The sequence below is a fragment of the Schistocerca cancellata genome, chromosome 2, assembly GCF_023864275.1.
Source record: "Schistocerca cancellata isolate TAMUIC-IGC-003103 chromosome 2, iqSchCanc2.1, whole genome shotgun sequence".
NCBI lineage: Eukaryota > Metazoa > Arthropoda > Insecta > Orthoptera > Acrididae > Schistocerca > Schistocerca cancellata.
Window position 1 is genome coordinate 267059540 of NC_064627.1, and position 27436 is coordinate 267086975.

The 27436-nt window shown below is 39.1% G+C and overlaps 1 protein-coding gene across 1 annotated transcript in view; it reads right to left on the minus strand.

Annotated features, from left to right (window-relative positions):
• Positions 1-4129: 4129 nt before the first annotated feature.
• LOC126145073 (dehydrogenase/reductase SDR family member 11-like) overlaps positions 4130-27436 on the minus strand; it is a 60730-nt gene continuing 37423 nt past the window's right edge. Inside the window, exons 4-6 of the mRNA XM_049915530.1 lie at positions 27000-27129; positions 5641-5790; positions 4130-5331 (exon numbers count right to left, since the gene is read on the minus strand). Coding sequence (XP_049771487.1) covers positions 5275-5331; positions 5641-5790; positions 27000-27129 — 337 coding nt within the window. The 3' untranslated portion in view covers positions 4130-5274. The remainder of the gene's footprint in view (positions 5332-5640; positions 5791-26999; positions 27130-27436) is intronic.

Genomic DNA, 27436 nt, shown 5'->3' on the forward strand with positions numbered 1-27436 from the left:
TCGACAATAAAAGTTCTCTACAAAGGTAGAGGAGACCCAATGGACCCAAACAAGTACAGAGGCATAGCCCTGGAAAATACTCAATTCAAGATGTTTTCAAAGATAATAACACAAAAAATCCAAGCCTCTGTGGCAGTCATCTCCCAGAACGACAAATGGGTTTCAGATCTGGAAGATCAACACTTATGGCAGTCAGGCTTCTTCTAAACAACATCGATGATGCGCTACAAAAGAAACAAATGTTCTACACAGTGTTCATAGACTTTACCAAAGCCTTTGACCTATTGGAAAGAGAGCTCATAGTCCGAAAACTGGAAAACACAATGGGAGAAGATAGCGTATGGGCAAGAATGATCAAATCAATCCTCGAATACAACTTAATTACAATATCAGACAACCTCTCTTTTTCGAACCCCATACTGCAATCGAACGGAGTCTTACAGGGTGACCCAATAAGCCCTTTGCTGTACATTCTTGCCACTGAAGAAGTACTCCAAATTGGAGAAAATGAAGAAGATGTGTATGTATGTGCATACGCTGACAACATAGCCATAGGTTCAACAGATATACAGAAGCTGCAGAGAATCATTGAGAAAATAGACAGATGGTGCAATGAACACAAACTACACAGAAACATAACAAAGACAGAAATGGTAACTTTCAGAAAAGGAGGCAAAACACCCAAGAATGCGGAAATCAGTATCAGAGGACAAAAAATAAAAATCTCATCAGACTTTAAATACCTAGGAGTGACATTGCAACCAACAGCCAAATGCTTCGCAAAACATACAACAGAACGTGCAGCCCAAGCAATAATAGCAATACAGGACATCAAAAACATCCGCCTACTCAGTCTAGAAACAGCCATGAAATTATTCAACACAAAAATCTTGCCAATCCTGGCCTATGGGATGGAGGTTATATGGGACCACCTGACAGAAAAAAATTTAGAAATACTAGAAAAGGTAAAATTGACCTATCTAAAAAGAGCACTAGGTCTCTCAAAGACAACAAGATCTAGACTAGTGTACCTGCTAGCGAGAGAGACATTCCTAATTGAAGACATCATCAGACTTCGATATATGATGCCACACATCAGGGCTTCCAGAAAGCAACTGAAGATCATGGAGGACAAACGAGAAAAAATATGTCCGGAGTTTTATGGCACCAAAGCAATGACGAACCACTCATGGACAGCACCAAACTTTGAACAGCGACATGTCGTAACTAGACTTTCTATTCACGGCTTTCATCATCTAATCTGCAAAAACAAAACTTATCACGACCCAACCACAACATGTGTATGTGAACTGTGTAACGAAGCCTGTGAACGATATCACATAGAACTGTGCAGTAAAAGAGTGAAATCGAGAAATGATTATACAAAAATGTAAAATGTAAATGTAAAATGTTAAGCAAAGTAGTAGACTTTCTATTCACGGCTTTCATCATCTAATCTGCAAAAACAAAACTTATCACGACCCAACCACAACATGTGTATGTGAACTGTGTAACGAAGCCTGTGAACGATATCACATAGAACTGTGCAGTAAAAGAGTGAAATCGAGAAATGATTATACAAAAATGTAAAATGTAAAAGTAAAATGTTAAGCAAAGTAACTGTATATGGCTATTTGGCTGCAATTGTATTAAATAAAATATTTTGCATTCTTCCATTCACACCTGAGTTATGGAACACTATTATGGGGCAATTCCGCAGGCTCAAAATTAGTGTTTCAATGGCAAAAGAAAGCCATAAGGTGCATAGTAGAACTTAGCCCATACGAATAATGTCGTGGTTATTTTATGAAACTAAATATAATGACAGTGCCTGGCCTGTACATTTATAACTGACTTGTCTTTGTTAAAGAGAATCTGAGTAAATTTGACTTAAGGAGAACAGTTCTTGACCCTAACATAAGAAGTGGACATACAATTAATATGCGATATGCTAGGCTTGCAAAGACACATAACAGCTACAAACATCTTGGTCCTATCTACTTCAACAAATTACCTGAAAATACCTACACAGTGCCAGTAAATATATTTAAAACTAGTCTATCGAGGTGGATCAAAAGTAAAGTAATTTACACTGCTCAAGAGTTCCTTGAGTACGTGACAAATGACCCACTTTCCTTATGAGAATGAACTATAAATTAACTGCAAACTACACGTATGCCACACTGTGCAACTATTTTATTACTGTTTCATGTACTTATCATTAATGATCTGTTTGATTATTTATTTCTCATTCACTGAACTATGTAGTTCATTCATCCTGTAATTGATCTATTAGGAAACTTCTTGTTGGTATTTACATTTGCACAAATATGTATTGCATCCAATCTGGATTATTATATTGTAGTTAATAACATTTGTCTTGTCGAAGCTTATATTGTTATGATTATTATTATTATTATTATTATTATTATTATTATTATTATTATTATGTAAACACTGATGACACCAGTCACATGTAAATATGCTCAACGATGGAATAAAACACCTGAATTTATGTGTATCCTAGATATCCAATGTTCACATTTCCGACAAAAATTTTTTTCGGATGGAGTAACTGGCGAAATAGAATGTTCGGTATTTGTACAGACTGACATTTGATAACGTTTCTTGCAAAAGAGACAAAGCGATTTTCCTTTCTATCTCTAGTCTTTTGCTGTACAGCCCTTGTCGAGGAAAAGAAAACACCTATTAATCGATGTCAAAATTTTGAGGCGGTCCTGAACAAGCTTGACTGCCTCCCAGTGACCACGCTGCTTGGAAAATACACAGTAGGTTCCTACCTCCAAAACTGACTTACATATTGTATCTCCTGACTTAGAGTGAGCACTGGGGCTTGTGTATCACATGAAGTAACCTGGGAGTTTCCCTTTGAATGCTTTGTACCATCAGCCCTCCATTCACCCCATCTGACAAGAAATTCATTAGTTTTAGAATGTTTCCTTCAGACAATAGTACGCTTTTGATATGGATTGTCCAGCACGAACATTTATCCTCTGGAAGGCACGAAGTATTTTAAGGACTAGCTCTCAACCATAAGATTCTACACTCTCCCCAGGCGCCTATAGAGTTTGGATGCACCAGTTACATTCAATAAATAATAAGTTCAGAGCTTTCAGGGAATCGGATGTTACCAGATGTTTCATGCATGTTGGCTTCCAGGTAATCAAGATATACCTGAATAATTCTGGCCTTGCGCCATAACGTGTGAACAAAATTTCTTTAGTGCACTTGTACTCAGCTGTAATTCACAAATTACTTCTATCAAACTCTTGGGTTCCTCCTCAAGAGAGCCTCAAAGAAACACCTGATTATTGACAACTGTCAAGTTTGAGTCTGCCTCAATGGAAGATTCAGACTGTTCCCAGAAGCGAGCCCAATGCTGAAGTTCTGGAGAATGACTCTAGTTAATCTGTGGTAGTCAAACACTGTTCAACGACTGTGCAGAAACCCCCAACATCGCCCTGACAGCCATGACATCTGAAATTGCCCTTAGGATAGCTCGCTTTTCCGAGTTTGTGTAATCTTCTTACGCTGTCTCCTGCAGACAATTGCTAACATGTTCCACCTCATTGACAAAGGGGTAATGTCAGAATGCTGTGTTCCTCATCTACATTTTAGCTTGGAGAGACAATCTGCTGTTTCAGTATTCATGGCCATGATCCGTGACAGTACTCTGCAGGCTTCTGTATTGACCTTCTCACTAGAGATAAGCTATGCTTGTCACAAATCAATTATCTCCAATGTTCTACTCAACTATTACTTCAACTACTAGTACGTGGGCAGTAATGTAGTATGTTTCAGTAATCAATAAAGGAAAACAGAATGCCACAATATGTGAATGACTTAGCTGGAGGAGAGCACTGCACATTACGTGAGAAGAGATGCTGCTGTGTAGTAAACCGCGTAGTCACTTGGAACTGGTGCATGCTCGCTCAGTAGATCTTCGACATCCCTGTGATTCTGAAAATTCTCTCTTTGTTGTGGCCTTCCTATGTTTCACCACCAGAAAATGTTCAGGAACAGTAAGCGAATTTAAACATCAGATACATGTACCTTTATTTGCACAAAGCATCTGTATCACAGAGATTACATAACATGTAATTGACAATTCACAGACATAAGGCAATGTGTAAGCATCATTTCAATGATTCTCCATATGGGGAAATAGGACGTACAGTTTAACATGGAATCTGAATCATGTGCAGTTTCTAGTAACTCCTCTCATCACTGGGAGGTGAAGGATTGGTTAAAATGAAGACTGAAAAGTCTGGCCAAGATTCAATCTCACAACCTCTTGGTTTCCATGTACATGCTTTACTGCTTGTACACAAGGACCAATAAATATATACATAATTCATCTACAGGTTTTGATGAGTAAGTTTGCAAGTATCAAAATATGTGACATAAATGACCATATCTTTTGATTGCATTGCTTTAGGCTTAAATTATTTGCACCCCCAAGGTACCTTAGACCTTATTATTTGACAGATTTCAATTTCATACCTCTATCCATTCTTGCCAAAAAGAGGTCTTCTGATTGTATTGACTTTGAAGCTCAAATTTTTTACACTGCCAAGGCCCATATAACTCAGTATTTCACATAAATTTCAACTTGATACCTCTACCCATTTCAGGGGAAAAGGGGTCTGAACAGACGGGTAGACAAAGGGAGACAGAGAACAAATGGTAAAAAATGTGATACAAACACAATTTTCAGATTTTTCCTTTACTTTTACCATGAAACCTTACTTCTTGCCAAATCTTATGACTCTAGGTCAACAGGAAGTACCCTATAGGTTTTGATGAGTGTCTTTGTGAGTATCAAAATATGTGACATACATGGCCACATCTTTTGATTGCATTGACTTAGAAGCTAAAATTTTTGACACCATCAAGGGATCATATACCTTAGAATGTAACACAAATTCCAACTTCATTCCTCTACCCATTCAAAATGGAATCTTAACAATTGGACTGACGGACAAACAGACAGAAGGACAAGAAAGTGATCCTATAAGGGTTCCATTTTTGTTGAATAAGGTATGGAACCCAAAAAGAGAACAACAGTATACACAGTGTGAAATACTATTTGTAAAATTGTATCTTCACTTTATCAATGAATTCAACTAAAGTGGAGAGACATTATGAGCAGAATTTCATATTAATTTTTTACATTCAGTTGTATATTTCCAGTTTTGTGGCTTCTTGTTGGTTATCAGTTCTATGAATGATCCTAAGTTTTGTTTTGATTCTTCACTGTGACTCAATTATTCTTCCCTGTCCAACATGCTGTATTACCAACATAGGAGCCTAGAAAATAAGAATATAAAATATAGAACAAAATAGATAACTAATCAGTGACAGCGCAGTAAAAATGTTCAAAATTGAAAAAATAACTATTAATACTGTTTCTGAAACAAGAAAGGGCAGGCAATAACAATATACTAAATAGTACAATACATTAGCCCTTGCTAGAAATGTTTGAATTATACACTCCTTGACTTCATTCTGGCTGAGCAGACTGATTACAGAATGTGTACAGAATACCATTATCACTTATGGTCTTCCAAATTACTGTTTACTTAAATAAGAGATGCTAGATCATGAAAGATACCTTACCTCCAAAATAGCAGGCTGTGAGAGTACATACACAACAGCATCTGCAATATGTTCTGGTTGAAGATAGGAAAGTTTGGAATAAATCCTTTTCTTGTCAAGTATCTTCAGGTTATCCATTATCTCAGTTTTCACTAATCCAGGACATATTGACTGAAATAATGACAAATTAATTGCTCTCATAGAATTAATCATCAGTTTACTAAGGTAGCAAAGGTCTTATAAAAACAGTTATTCTTTGCATGTATCTAATGAAGAAATAAAAATAAAACCAGAGGTTGCCATTGGTGGGGAGGCTTGCATACCTCAGCAATGCAGATAGTTGTACCATAGATGCAACCACAACAGAGGGGTTCTGTTGAGAGGCCAGACAAGTATAAGGTATCTGAAGTTGTTACAGAGCCAAAACTCTGGATGATTGACTGATCTGCCCTTCTAACATCGACCAAAACGGCCTTGCTGTGCTTGTACTGTGAACGGATGAAAATGAGGGGAAACTACAAACTATAAAGTAGTGCATGCAGCACTACTGTATAGTTCAAAGATGGTGGCATACTCTTGAATAACATATTCTGGAGGTAAAATAGTCCCCCATTTGGATCTCTTGGTGGAGACTACTTAGGAGGACATCGTCATCAGGAAAAACAAAACTGATGTTCTACAAATCAGAGGGTGGAATGTCAAATCCTTAATTGGGCAGGTAGGCAGAAAATTTAAAAAGAGAAATGGGTAGGTTAAAGTCAGATTTAGTCAGATTTTGTGAATTTTGGTGGCAGGAGGAATGGGACTTCTGATCAGTTGAATACAGGGTTATAAACACAAAATCAAATAGGGGTAATGCAGGAGTAGGTTTAATAATGAGTAAAAAATTAGGAGCATGGATAAACTACTATGAACGGCATAGCGAATGCATTATTGTAGCCAAGATAGACAAGAAGCCCATACCCACCACAGTAGTACAAGTTTATATGCCAACTAGCTCTGCAGATGAGGAGGAGATTAGTAAATGTATGATGAGGTAAAAGAATTTATTGAGATAGTTAAGGGAGCCAAAAATTTAATAGTCGTGGGGGCTGGAATTCATTAGTAGTAAAAGGAAGAGAAAGAAAACTAGTAGGTGAATATGGACTGGGGGAAAGGAATGAAAGAGGAAGCTGCCTGGTACAATTTTGCACAGAGCGTAATTTAATCAGAGGTAATACTTGGTTTAAGAATCGTGAGAGAAGGTTGTACATGTGGAAGAGACTTGGAGACACCAGAAGGTTTCAGATTGATTATATAATGGCTTGACAGAGAGTTAGGAACGAGATTTTAAATTGTAAGGTATTTCTAGGGGCAGATGTGGACTCTGACCACAAGTTATTTGTTATGAACTGCAGAGAATAACTGAAGAAAATGAATAAAGGGAAAAAATTTCAGGAGATGGGACATGGATAAACTGAAAGAACCAGAGGTTGTAGAGTATTTCAGAGGAAGTATTAGGGAACAATTGCCAAGAACAGTGAAAAGGAATACAATAGAAGAAGAATGGGTAGCTTTGAGAGATGAAATTGTGAAGGCAGCAGAGGATCAAGTTAGAAAAAATCTGAGGGTTAGTAGAAACAGTTGGGTAACACAAGAGGTATGGAATTTAATTGATGAAAGGAGAAAATATAAAAATGTAATAAATAAATTGGGCAAAAGGAATACAAATGTCTAAAAAATGAGATTGACAGGAAGTGCAAAATGGCTAAGCAAGAATGGCTAAAGGGCAAATGTAAGGATGTAGAAGCATATATCACTAGGGTTGAGATAGACACTGGGTACAGAAAAATTAAAGAGACCTTTAGAGAAACGACAACCACCTGTATGAATATCAAGAGCTCAGATGGAAAACTAGTCCTAAGCAAAGAAGTGAAAGCAGAAAGTTGGAAGGAGCATATAGAGGGTCTATACAAGGGACATGCACTTAGGGCTGTATTACAGAAATGGAAGAGGGTGTAGAGGAAAACTGGGAGATATGATACTGAATGAAGAATTTGACAAAACACTGAAAGACTTAAGTTGAAACAAGGCCCCGAGAGTAGACAATATTCCATTAGAGCTACTGATAGACTTGGAATAGCCAGCTATGACAAAACTCTTCCATCAGGTGAGAAAGATGTATGAGACAGGTAAAATACCCTCAGACTTCAAGAAGAATATAATAACCACAATTCCAAAGAAAGCAAATGCTGACAGGAGTCTAAATTACTGAACTATCAGTTTAATGAGTCACGGCTGCAAAATACTAACATGAATCCTTTACAGAAGAATGGAAAAACTCATAGAAGCCAACCTCGGGGAAGATCAATTTGGATTTCAGAGAAATGTAGGAACACACAAGGCAATACTGACCCTATGACTTTTCATAGAAGGCAAGTTATTGAAAGGCAAACCTATGTTTATAGCATTTGTAGACTCACATAAAGCTTGTGAAATTGTTGACTGGAATATTCTTTTTCAAATTCTAAAGATAGCAGTGTTGAAATACAGGGAGCAAAAGGATATTTACAATTTGTACAGAAACCAGATGACAAGTTATAAGAGTTGAGGGGCACAAAAGAGGAGCAGTGATGGGGAAGGAAGTGAGACTGGGTTGTAGCCTATCCCCAATGTTATTCAATCTGTATACTGAGCAAGCAGTAGGAATTGAAGTCCAGGGAGAAGAAATAAAATTTTGAGGTTTTCCGATGACATTGCAAATTCGTCAGAGACAGCAAAGGACTTGGAAAAGCAGTTGAACACAACGGACAATAACTTGAAAGAAGGATATAAGATGAATATCAACAATAGCAGAACAAGGATAATGGAATGTAGTCGAATTAAATCTGGTGATGCGGAGTGAATTAGATTAGGAAATGAGACACTTAAAATAGTAAATGAGTTTTGTTATTTGGGGAGCAAAATAACTGATGATGGTCAAAGTGTGGAGGATATAAAATGTAGACTGGCAATGGAAAGAAAAGTATTTATGAGGAAGAGAAATTTGTTAATGCTGAGGATAGATTTAAGTGTCAGGAAGTCCTTTCTGAAAGTATTTGTATGGAATGTAGCCATGTATGGAAGTGAAACACAGATGATAAACAATTTAGACAGGAAGAAAATTGAAGCTTTTGAAATGTGGCGCTACAAAAGAATGCTGAAGATTAGATGGATAGACCACATAACTAATGAGTAGGTACTGAATAGAATTGGGAAGAAGAGAAATTTGTGGTACAACTTGACCAAAGGAAGGGATCTGTTGGTAGCACACGCTCTGAGGCATCAAGGGATCACTAATTTAGTACTCAACGCAGGCTTTTAGGGAAATATCATAGAGGGAGACAAAGAGATGAATACGGCAAGCATATTCAGAGGGATATAGGTTGCAGTAGTTACTCGGAGATGAAGAACTTGCACAGGATAAAGTAGCATGGAGAGCTGCAACAAACCAGTGGCTGGACTGAAGACCACAACAACAATAACAACAACATTATAATGGTTGTCCTACTTTTACAACCGCTTCAGCCTTTATAAAAACTATATCAACTTATATCCTATTAAATACAAGGTCAGCTTTATACATAATTCACTTCTGTGAATTTGGAAACTGTATTCCCATGCATTTAAAAGGTAAAAGTAGATTTTAAACCATTTTCTTTCTGTTCCAGCATATCCACAAATGCCGGAATGAAAAACCGGCATGCAATAGCAGAGAAGGCAGTGAAGAAAGGGCAGCCAATGGTGCATGGAATTGTACTGCTCTGCACCAGACATGTCCCCTGCAGCAAGTGAATATAAACGCAGCTCCTGCTAGCTTCAGCCACTTAGATCAGTCCAAGTCTGCAGCATGTTCAGTGCTTCACTATCAGACTGTATTGTTTTCGTGTCACCTTACACTAGCAACATTTGCTATAGTCAAGTTAAGAATTGTTAATTTGCTTTTTGAAAATAAAGCTACTAATGTTATTTGATTGAATTGTTGCATAGCATTCCGAGAACACTGCATCCCGTAAGCACCCTATTAGCAACATGTGGGCAAGACACCACACTTTCCTGCCATTCTCTTCCCTCTGAAGCACACATAAGCTAATTTGTAATGATTTCTGTATCTAAATGCATTAAAAACATGTGAAGGAAGCAGAGACTCCATCCACCTACTTGAACTTCCTGTGTTCCACATTTAGCTGGAAGAAGGCAGAGGCCCTGAATAAACTGGTGCAGAAACTCTACCCATCTGCCTCTGTGACCAGGTCTATTGCATATATGGCCCGATATACTGTTAGAAGTAATGGGAGTAATGTGTCAAATCCAGTCATTCAGCCAATGACAAAATTGCAGTAAGTTATAATTAGTATAGAGCTATTTCATAATAAACATTCCAGATATGGTCATAGATGGAGAAGACTGTTAAGACTTTTTATTAACAAAAAGTTAAATACAATTTACATCTGTCTTCACACAGCAAATATACTCAAAATATCAAACTGGCTATTATACACTCATGTATGCTTATTGTTAAGAACCCTCTTGACACTGTCAATATTATTGATGTAAATGTACCTCATTCCAACATGCCTCCTTACATTTATATTGCAATCAAATTACATCCAACATTTCTCAAAATTTTACAGATTTACTCGTGCACATGAATTTTGTTAAAGTGTCTGCTACATTGGTTTCTAAATCCACTGTGCAAATGTCAGTAATTCTGTTCCTGTAACATTCATTCTAAAAATGGTAGTGTACTTCAACACATTTCAGCTTTTTGTAAAGTTACCATATTTAGCAATACCAACTGCCCCTCAGTTGTCTTCATATACTTTTAAAGATTCATCAGACTTTGCATCAAAATATCCAGAATCAACTTAATCTCAGTGACAGCTTCTGTCAGTGTTACTTACTCAGCAAAAGTAGAAGATTTTGTAACACTTCCCTGTTTCTTACATTTCCAAAATATTACATTTTCAAAAATCTAATTACATGGCCTGGTGTAGACTTATACTATATAACTCCCCAATTTGCATCTACAAAACAATCTTTGATGAATATTTTCAGTTCTTCCATATGTTAATTTCAGACCTTTTGGTAGATACAAATATTTGGTTACTCACAAAGCATTGTAACAATTTTGAAATATACTCAAATGGTTTTTTTGTCAGTAATCTCTGTCTTGCTTATTACCCTATCTCCCACCTTTAAGATCTCAGGTTTTCAAATCTCATCCAGTGCATTCTCCAGCAATCAGCCTTTCCTTCTCATCCTATCTGGTAAGTCTCCCCTGACCAGAGTTCTGGGCAACTTTTCTGAACTCTACCTATTTCCTGAACCTTTCCAGTCATTTTCTTTCATCTCCCATCCTTTCCCTTCAATTATTCTGCCAGAAGAAGAAGCCACTGGCTAAGAAAGCTTGAACATTTCTCTAACCTTCATATATATTTTCTCCTGCCATTACTTGGTGAATAGATTTTGTATCTATTCAGTTGCATTATATTTTCTAAAAGATAGACATTTAGAATCTGTACTAATTCAAAATAAAATTTTAGTTGCCACTGCTAACATACAAAATTGCAAATTATCTGGCTTCGAGAACTGAATGCTCCTGTTAGCTGCATGTTAAGTTGCAATGTTTATTATAAACAGGCACCTTTGTTAAAAATGATGATAGTTCTTATTCTCTTTTTTGATATCAAATTAATTGTCTCTTGTCAGTGTACATGCTAACTTGATGTGCAGCCCTGAAGTTCTCCTTTATGGTGGAATCTATGGAACATGATAAATGATTTAAATCAAACTAGCCCACATTATGAATGTCACCAGATTGAACTGCTGTGAACAATAATGTATTGAGGAAAAAAGTCACAATCACCTATCATATATTTTTAACACTGATACAATATTATAAAGTATTGGATGGAATGTAAATAGTGAAAGTAGTAAATGTATTCGCTTACTGTATAGTTTAGACTTTACTAATAAACACTGCCTTAAATTTAATAGAAATAAACTTTTCTTTTGTAACTAGTGATACACAGATATTTAACATATATTTTTCTTTTTGAGCTCACATGTTACAAATTTTTAATTAAAATTTCATCTGCAGAATAGGAGTTTTGGAAGAAATGAGTTTAGTTTTCCCATGACACCCCTGGCCTCAGCATTCACTAGCTACATAGCCTTTTTCTCTTCTCTCCTCTCTCAATCTCCCTCCTCCCCCCCCCCCCCCCACCCCGCAACGCAACCCAATGATTCACCTCCCTATCCTGCCCCCACCATACTCCTGCACACTTCCTCAGGCAGCACTAGCATGTTCCCTCATGTCTACACTGCTATCAGTCTCCCTCTCCACCTCATGCCTCTTAATCGCCCAGCTACCCAGCTAGATTTCTGCTCATGTTAGATGCAGTTGCAGTCTGGCCTTAGTGCCTGGTAACAGTGGCTATATGTGTGCCAGTTGTTGTTGTGTGAATGTGTGTGTTTTTTCTACTTCTGAAAACGGATTTTGTCCAAAAGCTGAAATACAGTATTTCTGTTACCATGGCATGAATGAAAAATATAACATTTTTGCTAATAAAGTGCTTACCTTATTCGAACACTGCTTTCTCCCAAAACTTACCAAGGTTAGAGCAAAGTCTACAAAGAAGCCATGGATTACTCGAGGAATAGGGGTATCTTGTAAAACCAAAAGAAAACTGTATCTGTCAATCCGAAACATTTCCAATGTTGATGCTATAGCACATTATAAGAAATACTGCAAAATATTAAAGGCTGTAATACGGATGTCAAAGCAAATATATTACAAGGAAAAGATAGTCATATCAGATAACAAAATAAAGACAATATGGGATATAGTGAAGGAGGAGACCGGTAGAACCAGACATGAAGAGGAACAAATAGCATTAAGAGCAAATGATGCATTGGTGACAGATGTGTATAGTGTTGCAGAACTTTTTAACAAACATTTTATAACTGTTACTGAAAAGATGGGGTTGTCAGGTTCGGTAGATGCTGCTATGGATTACCTTAGACCAGACATTTCAAGTAACTTCCATAATATGAATTTGACCCTCACTACCCCAACAGAAATAATGTCCATCATAAAATCTTTAAAATCAAAAACAACTAGTGGGTATGATGAAATATCAACAAAGTTAATTAAAGAATGTGATTCTGAGCTAAGTAAAATATTAAGCTATCTGTGTAACCAGTCGTTTATCAGTGGAATATTTCCTGAATGGCTGAAATATGCTGAAGTTAAGCCACTGTTTAAGAAGGGAGATAAAGAAATAGCATCAAATTTCCGTCCAATTTCACTGTTGCCAGCATTCTCAAAAATTTTTGAAAAAGTAATGTACAGTCGTCTTTATAACCATCTTATCTCAAATAACATACTGTCAAAGTCACAGTTTGGATTTCTAAAAGGTTCTGATATTGAGAAGGCTATCTACACTTACAGTGAAAATGTACTTAATTCATTAGACAAAAAATTGCAGGCAACTGGTATATTTTGTGATCTGTCAAAGGCATTTGACTGTGTAAATCACAATATCCTTTTAAGTAAACTAGAATATTATAGTGTAACAGGAAATGCTGCAAAATGGTTCAAATCTTATATCTCTGGCAGGAAACAAAGGGTGTTATTAGGAAAGAGACATGTATCAAGCTATCAGGCATCATCCAACTGGGAACTAATTACATGTGGGGTCCCACAAGGTTCCATTCTGGGGCCCTTACTTTTTCTTGTGTATATCAATGACCTTTCATCAGTAACATTACCAGATGCCAAGTTTGTTTTGTTTGCTGATGATACAAACATTGCAATAAATAGCAAATCAAGTGTAGTCTTAGAAAGATCAGCCAATAAAATATTTGCGGACATTAATCACTGGTTCCTAGCCAATTCTTTGTCACTAAACTTTGAAAAAACACACTACATGCAGTTCAGAACTTGTAAGGGGTGTCCCAAGAGTATATGTCTAACATATGATAACAAGAAGATAGAAGAAGTGGACGGTGTTAAATTCTTGGGATTACAGCTTGATAATAAATTCAACTGGGAGGAGCACACCACAGAACTGCTGAAGCGTCTTAACAAATCTCTGTTTGCAATGAGAATTTTGTCAGACATAGGGGATATAAAAATGAAAAAGCTGGCATACTATGCTTACTTTCATTCCATAATGTCATATGGGATTATTTTCTGGGGTAATTCATCAAGCCAAGCTAAAGTTTTCCAGGCACAAAAACGTGCAGTAAGAATTATATGTGGTGTGAACTCAAGAACATCCTGCAGAAGCCTGTTTAGGGAACTAGGGATACTAACTACAGCTTCCCAATATATTTATTCCTTAATGAAATTTGTCATTAAAAATATATCACTTTTTCAAACCAACAGCTCAATTCATGGAATCAATACTAGAAATAAGAATAATCTTCACAAGGATTTAAAGTCACTTAGTCTTGTACAAAAAGGTGTGCATTATTCAGGAACACACATTTTCAATAACTTGCCAGCAGCCATAAAAAGCTTAACAACCAATGAAATTCAGTTTAAGAGAAGCCTAAAGGATTTATTGGTGGCCAACTCCTTCTACTCCATTGATGAATTTCTTAGTAAAACCAACTGATTTGTATATAAGTACAACATAACTTCTGCACAATTTCAGTGCAGTAATGTGTTCACTGAAAATTTGTGTGTGTGTGTGTGTGTGTGTGTGTGCTTGTGTGTGTGTAAGTGTGTAAGTATAATCTAACTTCTGCACCATTTCAGTGCAGTAATGTGTTCATTGTAAATAAGTATTACAGTAGTTGTATTACATGTTTCTTACCTTATAAATAAATAAAAAACTTTTTTATTTTAAATTCAGTGCAATAGTATTTGTAAAATGACTCTTAGTGTTCATTAAAAAATGACGATCATTCCACTTGGGACCTGTGGAATGGTACATTAGCTTATTTGTTTTAGTTGTAAATATTTGTCATGTATTGTTGTTTTTCTGACATGTTCCACATCCTGGAGGACCTCCTCACTACGGATCAATTGGAATGAAAGTAAATCTAATCTAATCTAATCTAATTTCTTCATTGTGACTCTTTGAAACTCAACGTCTATTCTATGTTGTGAGTTGCAATCTAAGCTATCCATGTTGTTGTTAGAAATTAGTTTTATATTACAATATGATTTAATATTATTAAAAACTAATATTATTGGGCAACTGATCAAAGAGTTCTGTGACTATATTCTTTTCCAAGCCACTGACAACTACAGCAATGAGTAATAAATGTTATTTTTTATTTTACTGTTGTATTACAGGATATTAATATTCTTGCCAAGTTTTGATGGATTATTTATGATGAATTCCAGAAGCAAATATGTCTATTGTGAAGGACCAGCTAAAATACATAACTCCTTGGTTAGGTGACAATTTTCTGTGAACATCACATGTTATTCTGACTGCTCACTTTTGTCTAATCAGTACTTTCATTCCACAAAATATTTGATCAGGTGAACATCACCAATTGAGGAAAGTATTTGTAGAATAAAAATCCACTTCAGTTGCTTCTAATTTTCTAAATTTAAGCCACAAGCAGTTTCAAAGCTTGAAGCTTCACCTTCAGGTGCAACGAAATAATTATGAAAACATAAATGTGGGGCAATTGGGCCAGTGAGTCATTGGGGATCACACCCACATCAAACAAATCCATGGAGCACAGGATCAGGAACCATAGCACTCACTTGACATCATATCAAATCTACTGCAGTCCAACAGTTCTGTCATGCCAAAACACCATTTGATATTGCAATGAACATAATCCAATATGCAGTGCATATACACAACATTTTTGTCTGAAGAATGCACTGACATGCAACCTTCACAGCTTTTCCAACACCTCTGTGCCCTTACAGAGCCCATCACAATGCCCAAACAACTATTATTCCCAAACTAGCCCATGCACCTGGCCACCACAATCTGCATGGCACCTGGCCACATATGATTTCACAAGCACTGATGAGGCAGACACTTTAAAAGACAGAGTCTTCTACATGATCGCCTGCCTGCCATGCCAATTCAGCTAACCATCATCCACAAGCATTGTGAGCTTGGTATGTACAGCTTTCTTGATGCCAACACCCATGATGGTTGTCTGCCTGATAGCCCCCAGTGCACATGCCTGCAAAAGGCACACCCTTCCCTCCCCCCAATCCTTCCCCACCCCCACCAATTAAGTGGTGTCTACCAAGACATTTGTGACCATTGTGGTCTCTGCTATTCTCTGCTCTACTGATACCCCAAACATTTCAGTAGCAATGCCACACACTGTTCAGCACTGTGCTCATGGGCTCCAAACATTAGTGGTGACCAGCAGTAGGCACCGCTACTTTCTCTCTATTCCTCACTGCAGCTAATGGCTCAGTTATCACCACCTACTGTACCCACACCTGATCTGTTGACCTAACCCTCAGTCAAAATTTCCTATGAAATTTTCACCACTGACAATAGCATGGGCCCTATACTTGGTATCGATTTCATTTCCCACTATGTCCTGCTCCTCAACCTGGTGATCTGCCGCATTGTGGATGGCACATCCCACTGTCACATCCCCTGTGAATACTACACAGCCACTCACTTCACAATCCAATGGCTATCTTACTCTGGTCATTTTGCCAATCTTCTCACAGAATTCCCTCTTGCCACACACACTTCCTGCCCCTCCCTAAGAGGTGCACCGTGACATAGTGTACTATATAGCAACAATGCTGGGCCCTCCAGTTTTCCACCATTCTCACTGCCTCCCACTGGACAAGTGATGAGCTGTTTTTTCACACAGATCAAGGCAGTGACCATCAGTGGTATGCTCCACCCCTGTAAATGTCCATTGGCCTCTGGCCTACTCATGGTCCCAAAAAAAGATAGGACATGGTGCTGTTACACTCCATGCACCACCTTTGAAACTACAGTGACAACCTCTCCAGCACAACAGTCTTCATTAAGATTGATTGTGCGGAAGCATTCAAGCAAATCCTGGTCACCCTGGAGGATTGATAAAACAGCAATTATCACACCGTTCAGCCTCTATGAGAAATTTTTATGCTGTTTTGGTTCCACAATGCTGCTCAAATCTGGCAGTGATTTCTAGATAACGTTCACCATTGTGCCCTGCAATGCTATGCTACCCTTGCAGTCTCACAGAGCACTGTCGACACTCCATATATTACTCTTCTGCTTCCGATGGCAGGAGTTATAATTAACCTGGAGGAGTATGTTTTCGGAACTCCAGAAATTGAACTTCTGGAACACACCACTCGCCAAGAAGGGCTAGGCAATAGCTGACTTTCTGTGCTTCACAGCCTTCAAGGAACTCTATCGGTTCCTCGGCATGGCAAATTTTTCCTACTGTCATGTACAAAATGCTGCAAGTGCACAAGAGCCCCTCACTGCCACTACCAAGCAAAAGAAAATAAGCCTGTGCTTTGGAGTGTCCAAATGATGGACAGTTTTGTGTGAAGGAAGTGTGACCTGTTTGATATCACCCTTCTGACCCACCCCCACCCTACCTGCAGTCATCACTGATGCCTGATAATCTACCTTAGGCACCATCCTCGAGCAACACATGGATAAACCTGGCAGTTGGTAGCCATCTTTTCAGTGAAGTTGTCCAAGCTACAGCAAAAATGGGCCATATATGACCGCAAGCTCCTCATAGTTTATGAGGTGGTCAAATACTTCTGTCCCTAAGTTGAAGGATGACCCTTCACAATCTTCACTGACCACCACCATCTTATGATAGGATTTTGTCAGAAGGAAAGTCCCCAGACGTCCCCCAGATTGTTGCACCAGTAAGAGTACATGGTGCAGTTCATGTCAGACATCCAACACATAGTAGGCATTGAAAATACTGCTGCTGACTGCCTCAGCCCCTCCTGTGTCCTCATCTCCCACCTAAACTATCCTGGCCTCCTCCAAATCTTCTGACCCTGAGTTGCACAAGTTACAATGTGACCTGAACATTGGCCTTGTCTTCCAACCACAAGAAGTTGCTACCACCAACCTTCATATCTGATATGACTTCCTTACAAACCTTGATCAGTCAGATGGCTCAGCAGACCAGATCATAACCGTCCTTACTCCCCCCCCCCCCCTTCTGACTTGTGCAAACTGGCCTATGACTATCTCTATGACCTGTCACACTGCAGTGTCTGTCTGTCGGTGGCTCTCATGCTGAACCACTTCCTCAGGCCTTGGATTCAGCAGGATTGCGGTAACTGGGCCTGTGACTGTTACTGTGCCAGTGCACCAGAGTTAGCCATCATATGCATGCTTTGATTAGGCTGGTTTTCCCCCAGTGGAATAATGTTTCTCGCATGTAAATGTTGACAACATTGGCCCACTTCGATGGTCTAATGGCTACCGATACATGCTCACCATAGTCGACAGGTTTGCTCACTGGCTGGAGGCTGAGCCAGTGCTGGGCATCTCATAAGATATTATTGCTAGGTCTTCATTGAGACATGTGTCTTGCTTTTCGGTTTTCACCTGTCACTTAACTGCAGACTGCAGTCGACACTTTACGTCCTGTATTTTCAAACCACTGAGACTTGTGGCACTTTAGTTCACTTAACTGCAAGCTACTACAACGCCACAGATGAACTGGTGGAGTGGTTTCACATGACTTCAAAAGCTGTCCTCACCTGCCAGACTGTCACATGATCTGCCACCCTGTCACTGGTTCTCCTTGGTTTGCTTGTGGACCACAAGGTCAAATTGAGGAGATCCACCACTAAGTTTGTATTAGGGCATCTGCTTGCTGTGCCAGGTGGTTTTGTCAAGGCACAGCCCTTGTCTATGGCCACCTGTGCTTATGCCCAATGACCCCACAGCACACAGTCTGTTTGTACAGCAGAATAGTTGTACTTGCTTGTCATGCTCCCCACAGATGCCTACCAGCCACAAGCAACTCACAGTACTTGGGCCCTCACTCATTCTCAAGCATCGAGAAAAGACCCATTTTCTGTGCTTCAGTGGCCTCCATTGACTGGTTTGAGCTGGTGTATACTCCCAGTCTCCCTAGCCTCTCTGCACCTCCAGTCAAGGTCAAGTTGGCACCAGACAATGACGATACCACCACCAATGCCACCAGCCCTGCTGGTAGCACTGACCCAATGGGCAGCTCTTGAGACATGAGTATCAAAGCCACCCTACCATTCAGTCTGCCACTACCTGTCCCAGAGGAGCTGCCAGCAGTATCTACCACCTCACCCCACCACCTGACCTGACCCCAGATGCCCCCACCCACAGTGTGTCATGCTGCCCCTGCACCTTCAGCACCAGTGTACCAATCACCTTCTCTGCAGTGCCATTTGAACCCATTGGCACACTAAACCCAATATCAGCACACAACCTCCACAGTGACATGGGAAGAGATCTTCCAACAATATGCAAAACAGCAGCTACCCATGGCACAAGTATGCACCGATACACATTTAGCACACACACACCAGTGCACTGCTGCCCATGCACAACCCGCACAGGTACTAGCTTACCAGCCCACAACCCCCACATGACTCTGTGACTGTGTTGCCATGGACCTGCCCATACCCCTGGCCACAGGACAACATCAAACCCTGCCACAGTTGGCAGTGTAGAGTGGCACCGCCCCACATCATCCTGCACTTTCTCCACACTGCACCCATGCCATGCACCAAGCTTGCTGTGTGAGGTATACAAGCTCACCACATATGACATCACCACCTCCTTTGTTGCAGTACTGGGCCACCAGCCTACACCACTGGCCCTGACCTGACAGTGCTGTTGTTATCATATGCCCTGGTTCACTGCCAAGAACTCTACTTAAACCTACACCCCACCATTTCCTTCTCACAGGGAGAGAGGAAAGGAATGTGTGGTGACATGCACCCTCCAACATTCACACCTGCCACTCATTTTCCCTTCAGATGAAGCAAACACTTCAGCAGAAGATGCATGGGCATGTGCCAAATATGTAACCAGCACCGTGGCATCATAGACTCTCTCCCTGGCTGCCTCTTTGCCATAGGCAGGTTTTTCTTGGGCCAGGTGTGGCTGTAAGCTTTTTCCCCACTGCGGGCACTCTTTCTTGTGGACACCGATCAAATGAGTTCAGACACCACTGCTGAATGATGTACAGTGTTTCACCATATGACAACAGAACTTACAGGCTTGCTGTATAGTGCTACTAGATAAGTGTATGAGCAGCCAGAAGGCTACATACTAGTAAGTTGGGCTTATGTGACTACATTGCGCAAGCATTGCAGGCTACTTGTATAATCAGTGAGAGCCACTGGGCCTACCCCTCTTAAATGTAAGCAAGCACCTGCAGCCACTCTTTCCAGAAAGTTATTCCAGGTGCAACTCCAGGAATCGCTTCTTGATTACTGCCACATTAACATTAGCCGGGACGGAAGATCAGTGTTCCAAGACCTGCCAAATGGCACAGCTTACAGGCCCAAGCAAGTATGTTTGAGAGTCCTCACATATTTTTGACAAGTCAAATATGTAATTGTGTGTGGGCTATGAACATATGAAATAACATCATTGTATTAACCCTTTCACACAAAATTATAGTTAGAATAATTCACTATCTAATGTGTTTATGGCTGAACAGTGTGTCCTTTTGCTCTGTGTAAATTAAATTCATGTAGAGATGACCCCCCAAAAACATTGTGAGTGAAATATTGTATATAGTGTTTTCAGTGTGTAAACGCAAGTCATGTAGGAGGTCTCATTCATAGCACCAGTTTTGTTCTCTGCCCTGCAAGAGTGAACTTGTGACTGTGCCTTTATTTCAGCTCTTTAGTGATTTTGTTTCAAGCCAAGACATGGTAGTTCAACCATTTTACATGTGTCTTTCCTTACACTTTGTATAATCTCTTGCTGACATCACGAGTAGGATGCCTGCATGTTAATTAATTTTATATCCCCTGTAGTAGCTATCTCTTATTCAATAAATACTGTTTACATGTCAGTGCAGTTTAATTGTATTTCCTCTTTCCCTACCCACAAACTTGCCCTTGAGGAATCCAACTGTGATGGCAAGTAGAAAATCAATTCCTATAGTTTGTATCAAAGTTTTTAATATGTCAATGTTCCTCCAGGTACTGATGGAGTATCCAATTAACCTTATTGTCTAGTTTGTTTGTTAGGCTAGCTACAATATCATGACAGGTGATCTGTGCCTTCAGTAAGAAAAGACTCCACCCAATCTTGCCCAGATTACTTAAGAATAATTTGAAGAGCAGTCCACAGGCTTGTATGGTCCCTCTGGTTACCTAGTCTCAGTCGCATTGAGCACATCCGTAATGAGATGGAGCAAAATCTGTGAACATTGGTCCCAGCCCTGACCAACACCGTGAATTTTGAGGATGCAAGTAGTATTAAATGGTCTTCATTTTTATTTTCATAGAAATTTTATTGTTTTAAAATAATTATTTTATTTTTAGAATATATGTAATTTGCTGAATAATTTATTTGCTATGAGTTTACAAATTGTTAGGTGCCCACATTAATTAACTCATTGTGCCACACAATAACAACAACAATAAGCTCTTTGATTACAGCAATAATAAATTGGGATAAAAGATACATTTGATGAAAGATAAGAAGTCCTATTGGAAATAATACTGAGAAATGAGTACAGCAGCATAATCTTATTTACTAACCAGACTCATTTTTCCACTCTTTTCATACTTTTTTTTTTTTTTTTTTTTTAAAAGTATCCTCAAATAGTGTGTAGAGCTTCTTTATGGTTAATAACTTGTAAATAACATCTTTATCCATGATAGTTCGAACTTAACAGTGATAAAAAAAAAAAAATACAGCAGCTATGTACAATTTCATGATTTACTTTCCTTTAAATAATTTTCAAGTCTAGTTCCATCCCAAAATGGCAGCCAAAATGTAAAAGTTGTATAACAAAAATATGACACACTCTGAAGATGCTATTAGACCTGAAAGAAGTTACCAGAAAAACATCATTCATATAGAAAAATTATTGTCAATTGTTAGGTCATTTTTAATTGTTATATAATTTTCTAACATTTTCCATTCGTTCGTTCAATGTGTTCCATTGGTCTGATCAAGTAGAAGAACTTTCCCAGATGTGCAAGAAATAAAGGCAAGGTAGAAGCAACACTTGATAGCCAATTGGGAGAATATCAGAGTGGATTTAGAAAGGGAAGATCTTTCTCAGAACAGACTTTCAATCTGAAGTCCATAATTAATCACAGACTTACGAACTCCAAGGATATAGTTGTAACTTTTATAGATTTTAAAAAGGCATTTGACTCAGTTGATAGATCAAGTGATCAGAGAATTTGGCATCAAATCTAAATTAGCAAACCATATTCATGAAATTCTCACAGAAACCAAATCAAAAGTAAAGTTTCAGGGTGAAATATCGAAGCCATTCAACATAAATCCACGTGTAAGGCAAAGTGATGGCCTGTTTCCACTCCTCTTTAACTGTGTGCTGGAGAAAATAGTAAGAGAATGGAAACAAAAATTAAAAGAACAGAAGCTATCACCAATCAGACTGGGAATTAAAAACAAAGGTACTGAAATTCACTGTTTAGCACTTGCAGATGATTTTGCCATTCTTTCTGAAAACTTAACAAATGCTGGAATACAGATCAATCTCTTAAACAAAGCAGGTTTAATAATATATGTAGAAAAACAAAATTTATGACAAATATAAAAAATGCTCCTGAATCCCTAGCAACAGATATTGGCCCGATAAAGAGAGTAAATAAATTTAAATATTTGGGAGAAATTATCAAAGAAAATGGCTTCAAAGAATTTGCTGTAGAAGAAAGAGTACATAAAATGGAGAGAGCTTATGGAATAACTGGGAATGTCTACAACAAAAGGCGTCTGTCTAAAAATTTTAAGAAACAGCACTACAACACAGTAGTAAAACCAGAATGACTCTATGCAAGTGAATGTTTAGTACTGAACCACAAATTACACAAACTTGAAGTCCTAGAAAAAAAAAATCATTCAAAAAGTACTTGGGCCACCAAAAAATACAGAGGTATGGAAATTAAGAAGCAATGAAGAAGTAGTTGTCATAACATATGTAAGATAAATAAAACACTAAGAAAGAGGTGACTGCTATTTTTTGGACACTTATACAGAATGAACAGCAACAGGTTAACCAAACAGATTTTTAAATATCTCTGGGACAATAAGTCAACAATATCCTGGATTCAAGAAGTTAGGAAAGATTTGGAAAGAAACAATATAAGTTAAAAACATACAACAGAAAGAGAGATTTTCAAAAGGAAAACGTTAAAAATGAAAGGATTACAAGGCAGGAGGGAGAAGAAGACAGGGTCAGAATGAACCAAAGAAAGAAAAAGGATACATAGTAGAAAAGATGGAAGAATACTAGAGGAAAAAGGAAGAAGAACAACAAAGAAGGAAGCATTGAAATTGGTGCAAGGTCCTTAGATGACCCAAACAAAGAAAGCAGAAGAAAGGCATAAATTTACAAAAGACAAGAAAACCCTAGTAGTTTAATTTGTATGCTGTATTTACAAGAAACTGTCACTATATTGCCTAATGTTATTCATGCTTATGATATCTAAATACAATCAAGTGAAGTACAAATAAAGCTGCCATTTTACAAAAAGCTGCTGATTCCTTAGCTACACGCTACAGCTGCTGTTTAATTGCCATCATTGGGTTTCATATTTACTTGCTTATATAAAACCCACTCTATGGAAGAAACCATATTTGACCTCAGAATAAGAAAAATTATTGCAATGACACATTCTGTTACATTCTCTATATCTGTCCTGTGACAATTTACACAAATCTCTCAAACAAGTACACAAAGGCTTGCAGTAGCAAAAAATGAAGCCTGTAGTAACCATTTTCAATTAGAACTAATACACTCCTGGAAATTGAAATAAGAACACCGTGAATTCATTGTCCCAGGAAGGGGAAACTTTATTGACACATTCCTGGGGTCAGATACATCACATGATCACACTGACAGAACCACAGGCACATAGACACAGGCAACAGAGCATGCACAATGTCGGCACTAGTACAGTGTATATCCACCTTTCGCAGCAATGCAGGCTGCTATTCTCCCATGGAGACGATCGTAGAGATGCTGGATGTAGTCCTGTGGAACGGCTTGCCATGCCATTTCCACCTGGCGCCTCAGTTGGACCAGCGTTCGTGCTGGACGTGCAGACCGCGTGAGACGACGCTTCATCCAGTCCCAAACATGCTCAATGGGGGACAGATCCGGAGATCTTGCTGGCCAGGGTAGTTGACTTACACCTTCTAGAGCAAGTTGGGTGGCACGGGATACATGCGGACGTGCATTGTCCTGTTGGAACAGCAAGTTCCCTTGCCGGTCTAGGAATGGTAGAACGATGGGTTCGATGACGGTTTGGATGTACCGTGCACTATTCAGTGTCCCCTCGACAATCACCAGTGGTGTACGGCCAGTGTAGGAGATCGCTCCCCACACCATGATGCCGGGTGTTGGCCCCGTGTGCCTTGGTCGTATGCAGTCCTGATTGTGGCGCTCACCTGCATGGCGCCAAACACGCATACGACCATCATTGGCACCAAGGCAGAAGCGACTCTCATCGCTGAAGACGACACGTCTCCATTCGTCCCTCCATTCACGCCTGTCGCAACACCACTGGAGGCGGGCTGCACGATGTTGGGGCGTGAGCGGAAGACGGCCTAACGGTGTGCGGGACCGTAGCCCAGCTTCATGGAGACGGTTGCGAATGGTCCTCGCCGATACCCCAGGAGCAACAGTGTCCCTAATTTGCTGGGAAGTGGCGGTGCGGTCCCCTACGGCACTGCGTAGGATCCTACGGTCTTGGCGTGCATCCGTGCGTCGCTGCGGTCCGGTCCCAGGTCGACGGGCACGTGCACCTTCCGCCGACCACTGGCGACAACATCGATGTACTGTGGAGACCTCACGCCCCACGTGTTGAGCAATTCGGCGGTACGTTCACCCGGCCTCCCGCATGCCCACTATACGCCCTCGCTCAAAGTCCGTCAACTGCACATACGGTTCACGTCCACGCTGTCGCGGCATGCTACCAGTGTTAAAGACTGCGATGGAGCTCCGTATGCCACGGCAAACTGGCTGACACTGACGGCGGCGGTGCACAAATGCTGCGCAGCTAGCGCCATTCGACAGTCAACACCGCGGTTCCTGGTGTGTCCGCTGTGCCGTGCGTGTGATCATTGCTTGTACAGCCCTCTCGCAGTGTCCGGAGCAAGTATGGTGGGTCTGACACACCGGTGTCAATGTGTTCTTTTTTCCATTTCCAGGAGTGTATTTTAATTTAGATTATGAACTTCCAGTTATGATACTGATAACAAAAATTTCATGCATGTCTAAATAGTGGTGCCTATGACCTGTGATTTGAGCAGCTAAGTGACGTAGACATTGTGAAAAAAGTGTGAGAGCAAATACAAGACAGTTAAAAAATTCATTATAATGAACCCTGAGGTACTGAAATTCATTGATCTGTTATGAGTACATGCAGGACAAAATTAATTTGACAATACTGATACTTTGACTCACTGGCGAATGAGAACTGTCTCACCAGAGAAAAGGTGAAATAAAAACAAGAAGAAAGAAACCTACAATTTTCCCAAATGCGGATCAAAAGCAAGAGATATGAAACACATTGTGCATTAAGTGTAATTTTCTAATTAAGTTGTTTGTTTCTGGCAAGTAACCTGTAAGTAACACAGTGGGCTTTCAAATGTGACTTGTAGCTTGTTTTGGAAATGCAGTAATTAGCAGCTTCCAGTAAACACATGTATGTTTGGAATTATCCGTGTTTTTTGTTATCTGGGATGTCTTGGGTCCACCTTAAGCTTGATAATCTGGAGTGTGCCGTAACATTTATCATTTATGGAGTAAAAACAAAAACCCACTTAATAGTTGAGGCACTGGGTCTTTGGTAGATACATAAATAAGACTGAGGGCTTTGTTATCTTTTGGATGAGACACACACACACACACACACACACACACACACACACACACACACACACACACATTATAGTGCAACACACAGGGTTAAAAGATGCTGGCCAAATTCCTTATCTCAGCAGCCTGATCTGTAATAACAGGGGTGTAGATGATGCAGACATCACCAGTAGAATTAGAAAAGCTTCAGCGGTCCTCCAACAAATGTGATTAACATGGCAGTAAGACTCTACAAGTATGTGCACAACATTTTGGCTGTACATCTCTATCATCCTACTGATAACCATTTATGCATATGAGACCTGGAAAATGTCACAAAACCAGTAAATAAACACAATGTTTTTCACCAAATGTGCTTGAGATAAATTTTGGATGTCAACTGTCATGACTACATTTCTGTTCTGAAAAGAAGTGCTCTATGCAGCCTGCATAAAAGCATTGCTGAAAGAAGACTGGAGCTTAAGGGGCATGTTATATGCATGGAAGAAGAAAGAATCCCCAAAACAGCACTGTTTTGGAAACCAACAGATGGATACAGGTGTACAGAAAGACCTCACAACACCTGGAAATAAACTTTTGCAAAAGCAGCTGATCAGGTTTGCAGAAGGAAACTTGTTGCTCAATATGCTACCTCGCATTTGAGGAACTAAGTAACTGTCTAGCTTGATAATAAGTAATATTGTATATATAATTAATTTAAACATTTATCTTTTATCATTTTCTGGATTATTTTCTGTATTTACATTTTATACCAAAAGGATGAATGTCTAGTTCCAAAAGTTTAAAATTGCATTGCCGTTTCACTAACCACATTCATTAATCATAGTGTTGTCTCCTGTGCTATGACACTTTTTCTTAAAGTCTTTAATTTTCCATTATACACAAATGTGTGCTTTCAAATTCTACACAAGGGTTATATCAAAGACATTTGTACTGTTTATGGACTCCCAATGTACGAGTAATAAATGTTGCTGAAGATTTTCGGGTATTGCATTTAATGATGTTTCTCAAGCTTTGCAATATTTTGACGTAACATTTGGTCATAATCCCCAGATGGCGGTATCAGTAGTTGTACTTTTATTAACAATTAATAACACCACCCACTTAAGCACAGGTGCCCCATTGAAATATAGCAGTCTCTCAGATTTTCATGTATTATACTGCCTCAGTATATTCCAAATATCAATAAAGCTGCAAAACCAAACCAAAAAGGCTTCACTACTTACTTCATGATGTGACATTACTATGTGGAGCTATAACCCTTGGTATTCTTTCCCCTACTTTGCTCTGAAAAGAATTCAACTCATAAGTAAAGAATGTTTGAAGCTCTAAAGCTGATATCATACCGTGACTCTGATTCCAGATTTTTTGTCAGCCAAGTCTTTTCTGAGGCCTTCAGTGAGCACCTGAACAGCATGTTTACTTGCACTATACATGCAAAGGCTTGGAGTAGATGGTGAACGAAGACCACCAGTGCTAAAAAGTTACACAAATCTTGGTACTACAGGTTAAATATTAAGTGCATGAAAATTACAGTGGGCTATAGAAACTAGGTTAAGACACTTACAGCACTGAACATTTCAGGACAGAAACAAGAAACAATTATGAAAATTCCACATTGGATACAACAAACATTAATAGAAATTCCATGATGGAAACAATAAACAATATTGGATATTCCTACATGGAAACAGTAAGCAAAATTAAAAATTTTAAAATAGAAACTATAAGTCATGTTCGAAATACCCAGATAAAACCAATAAACTGCAATAAAAATTTCAAG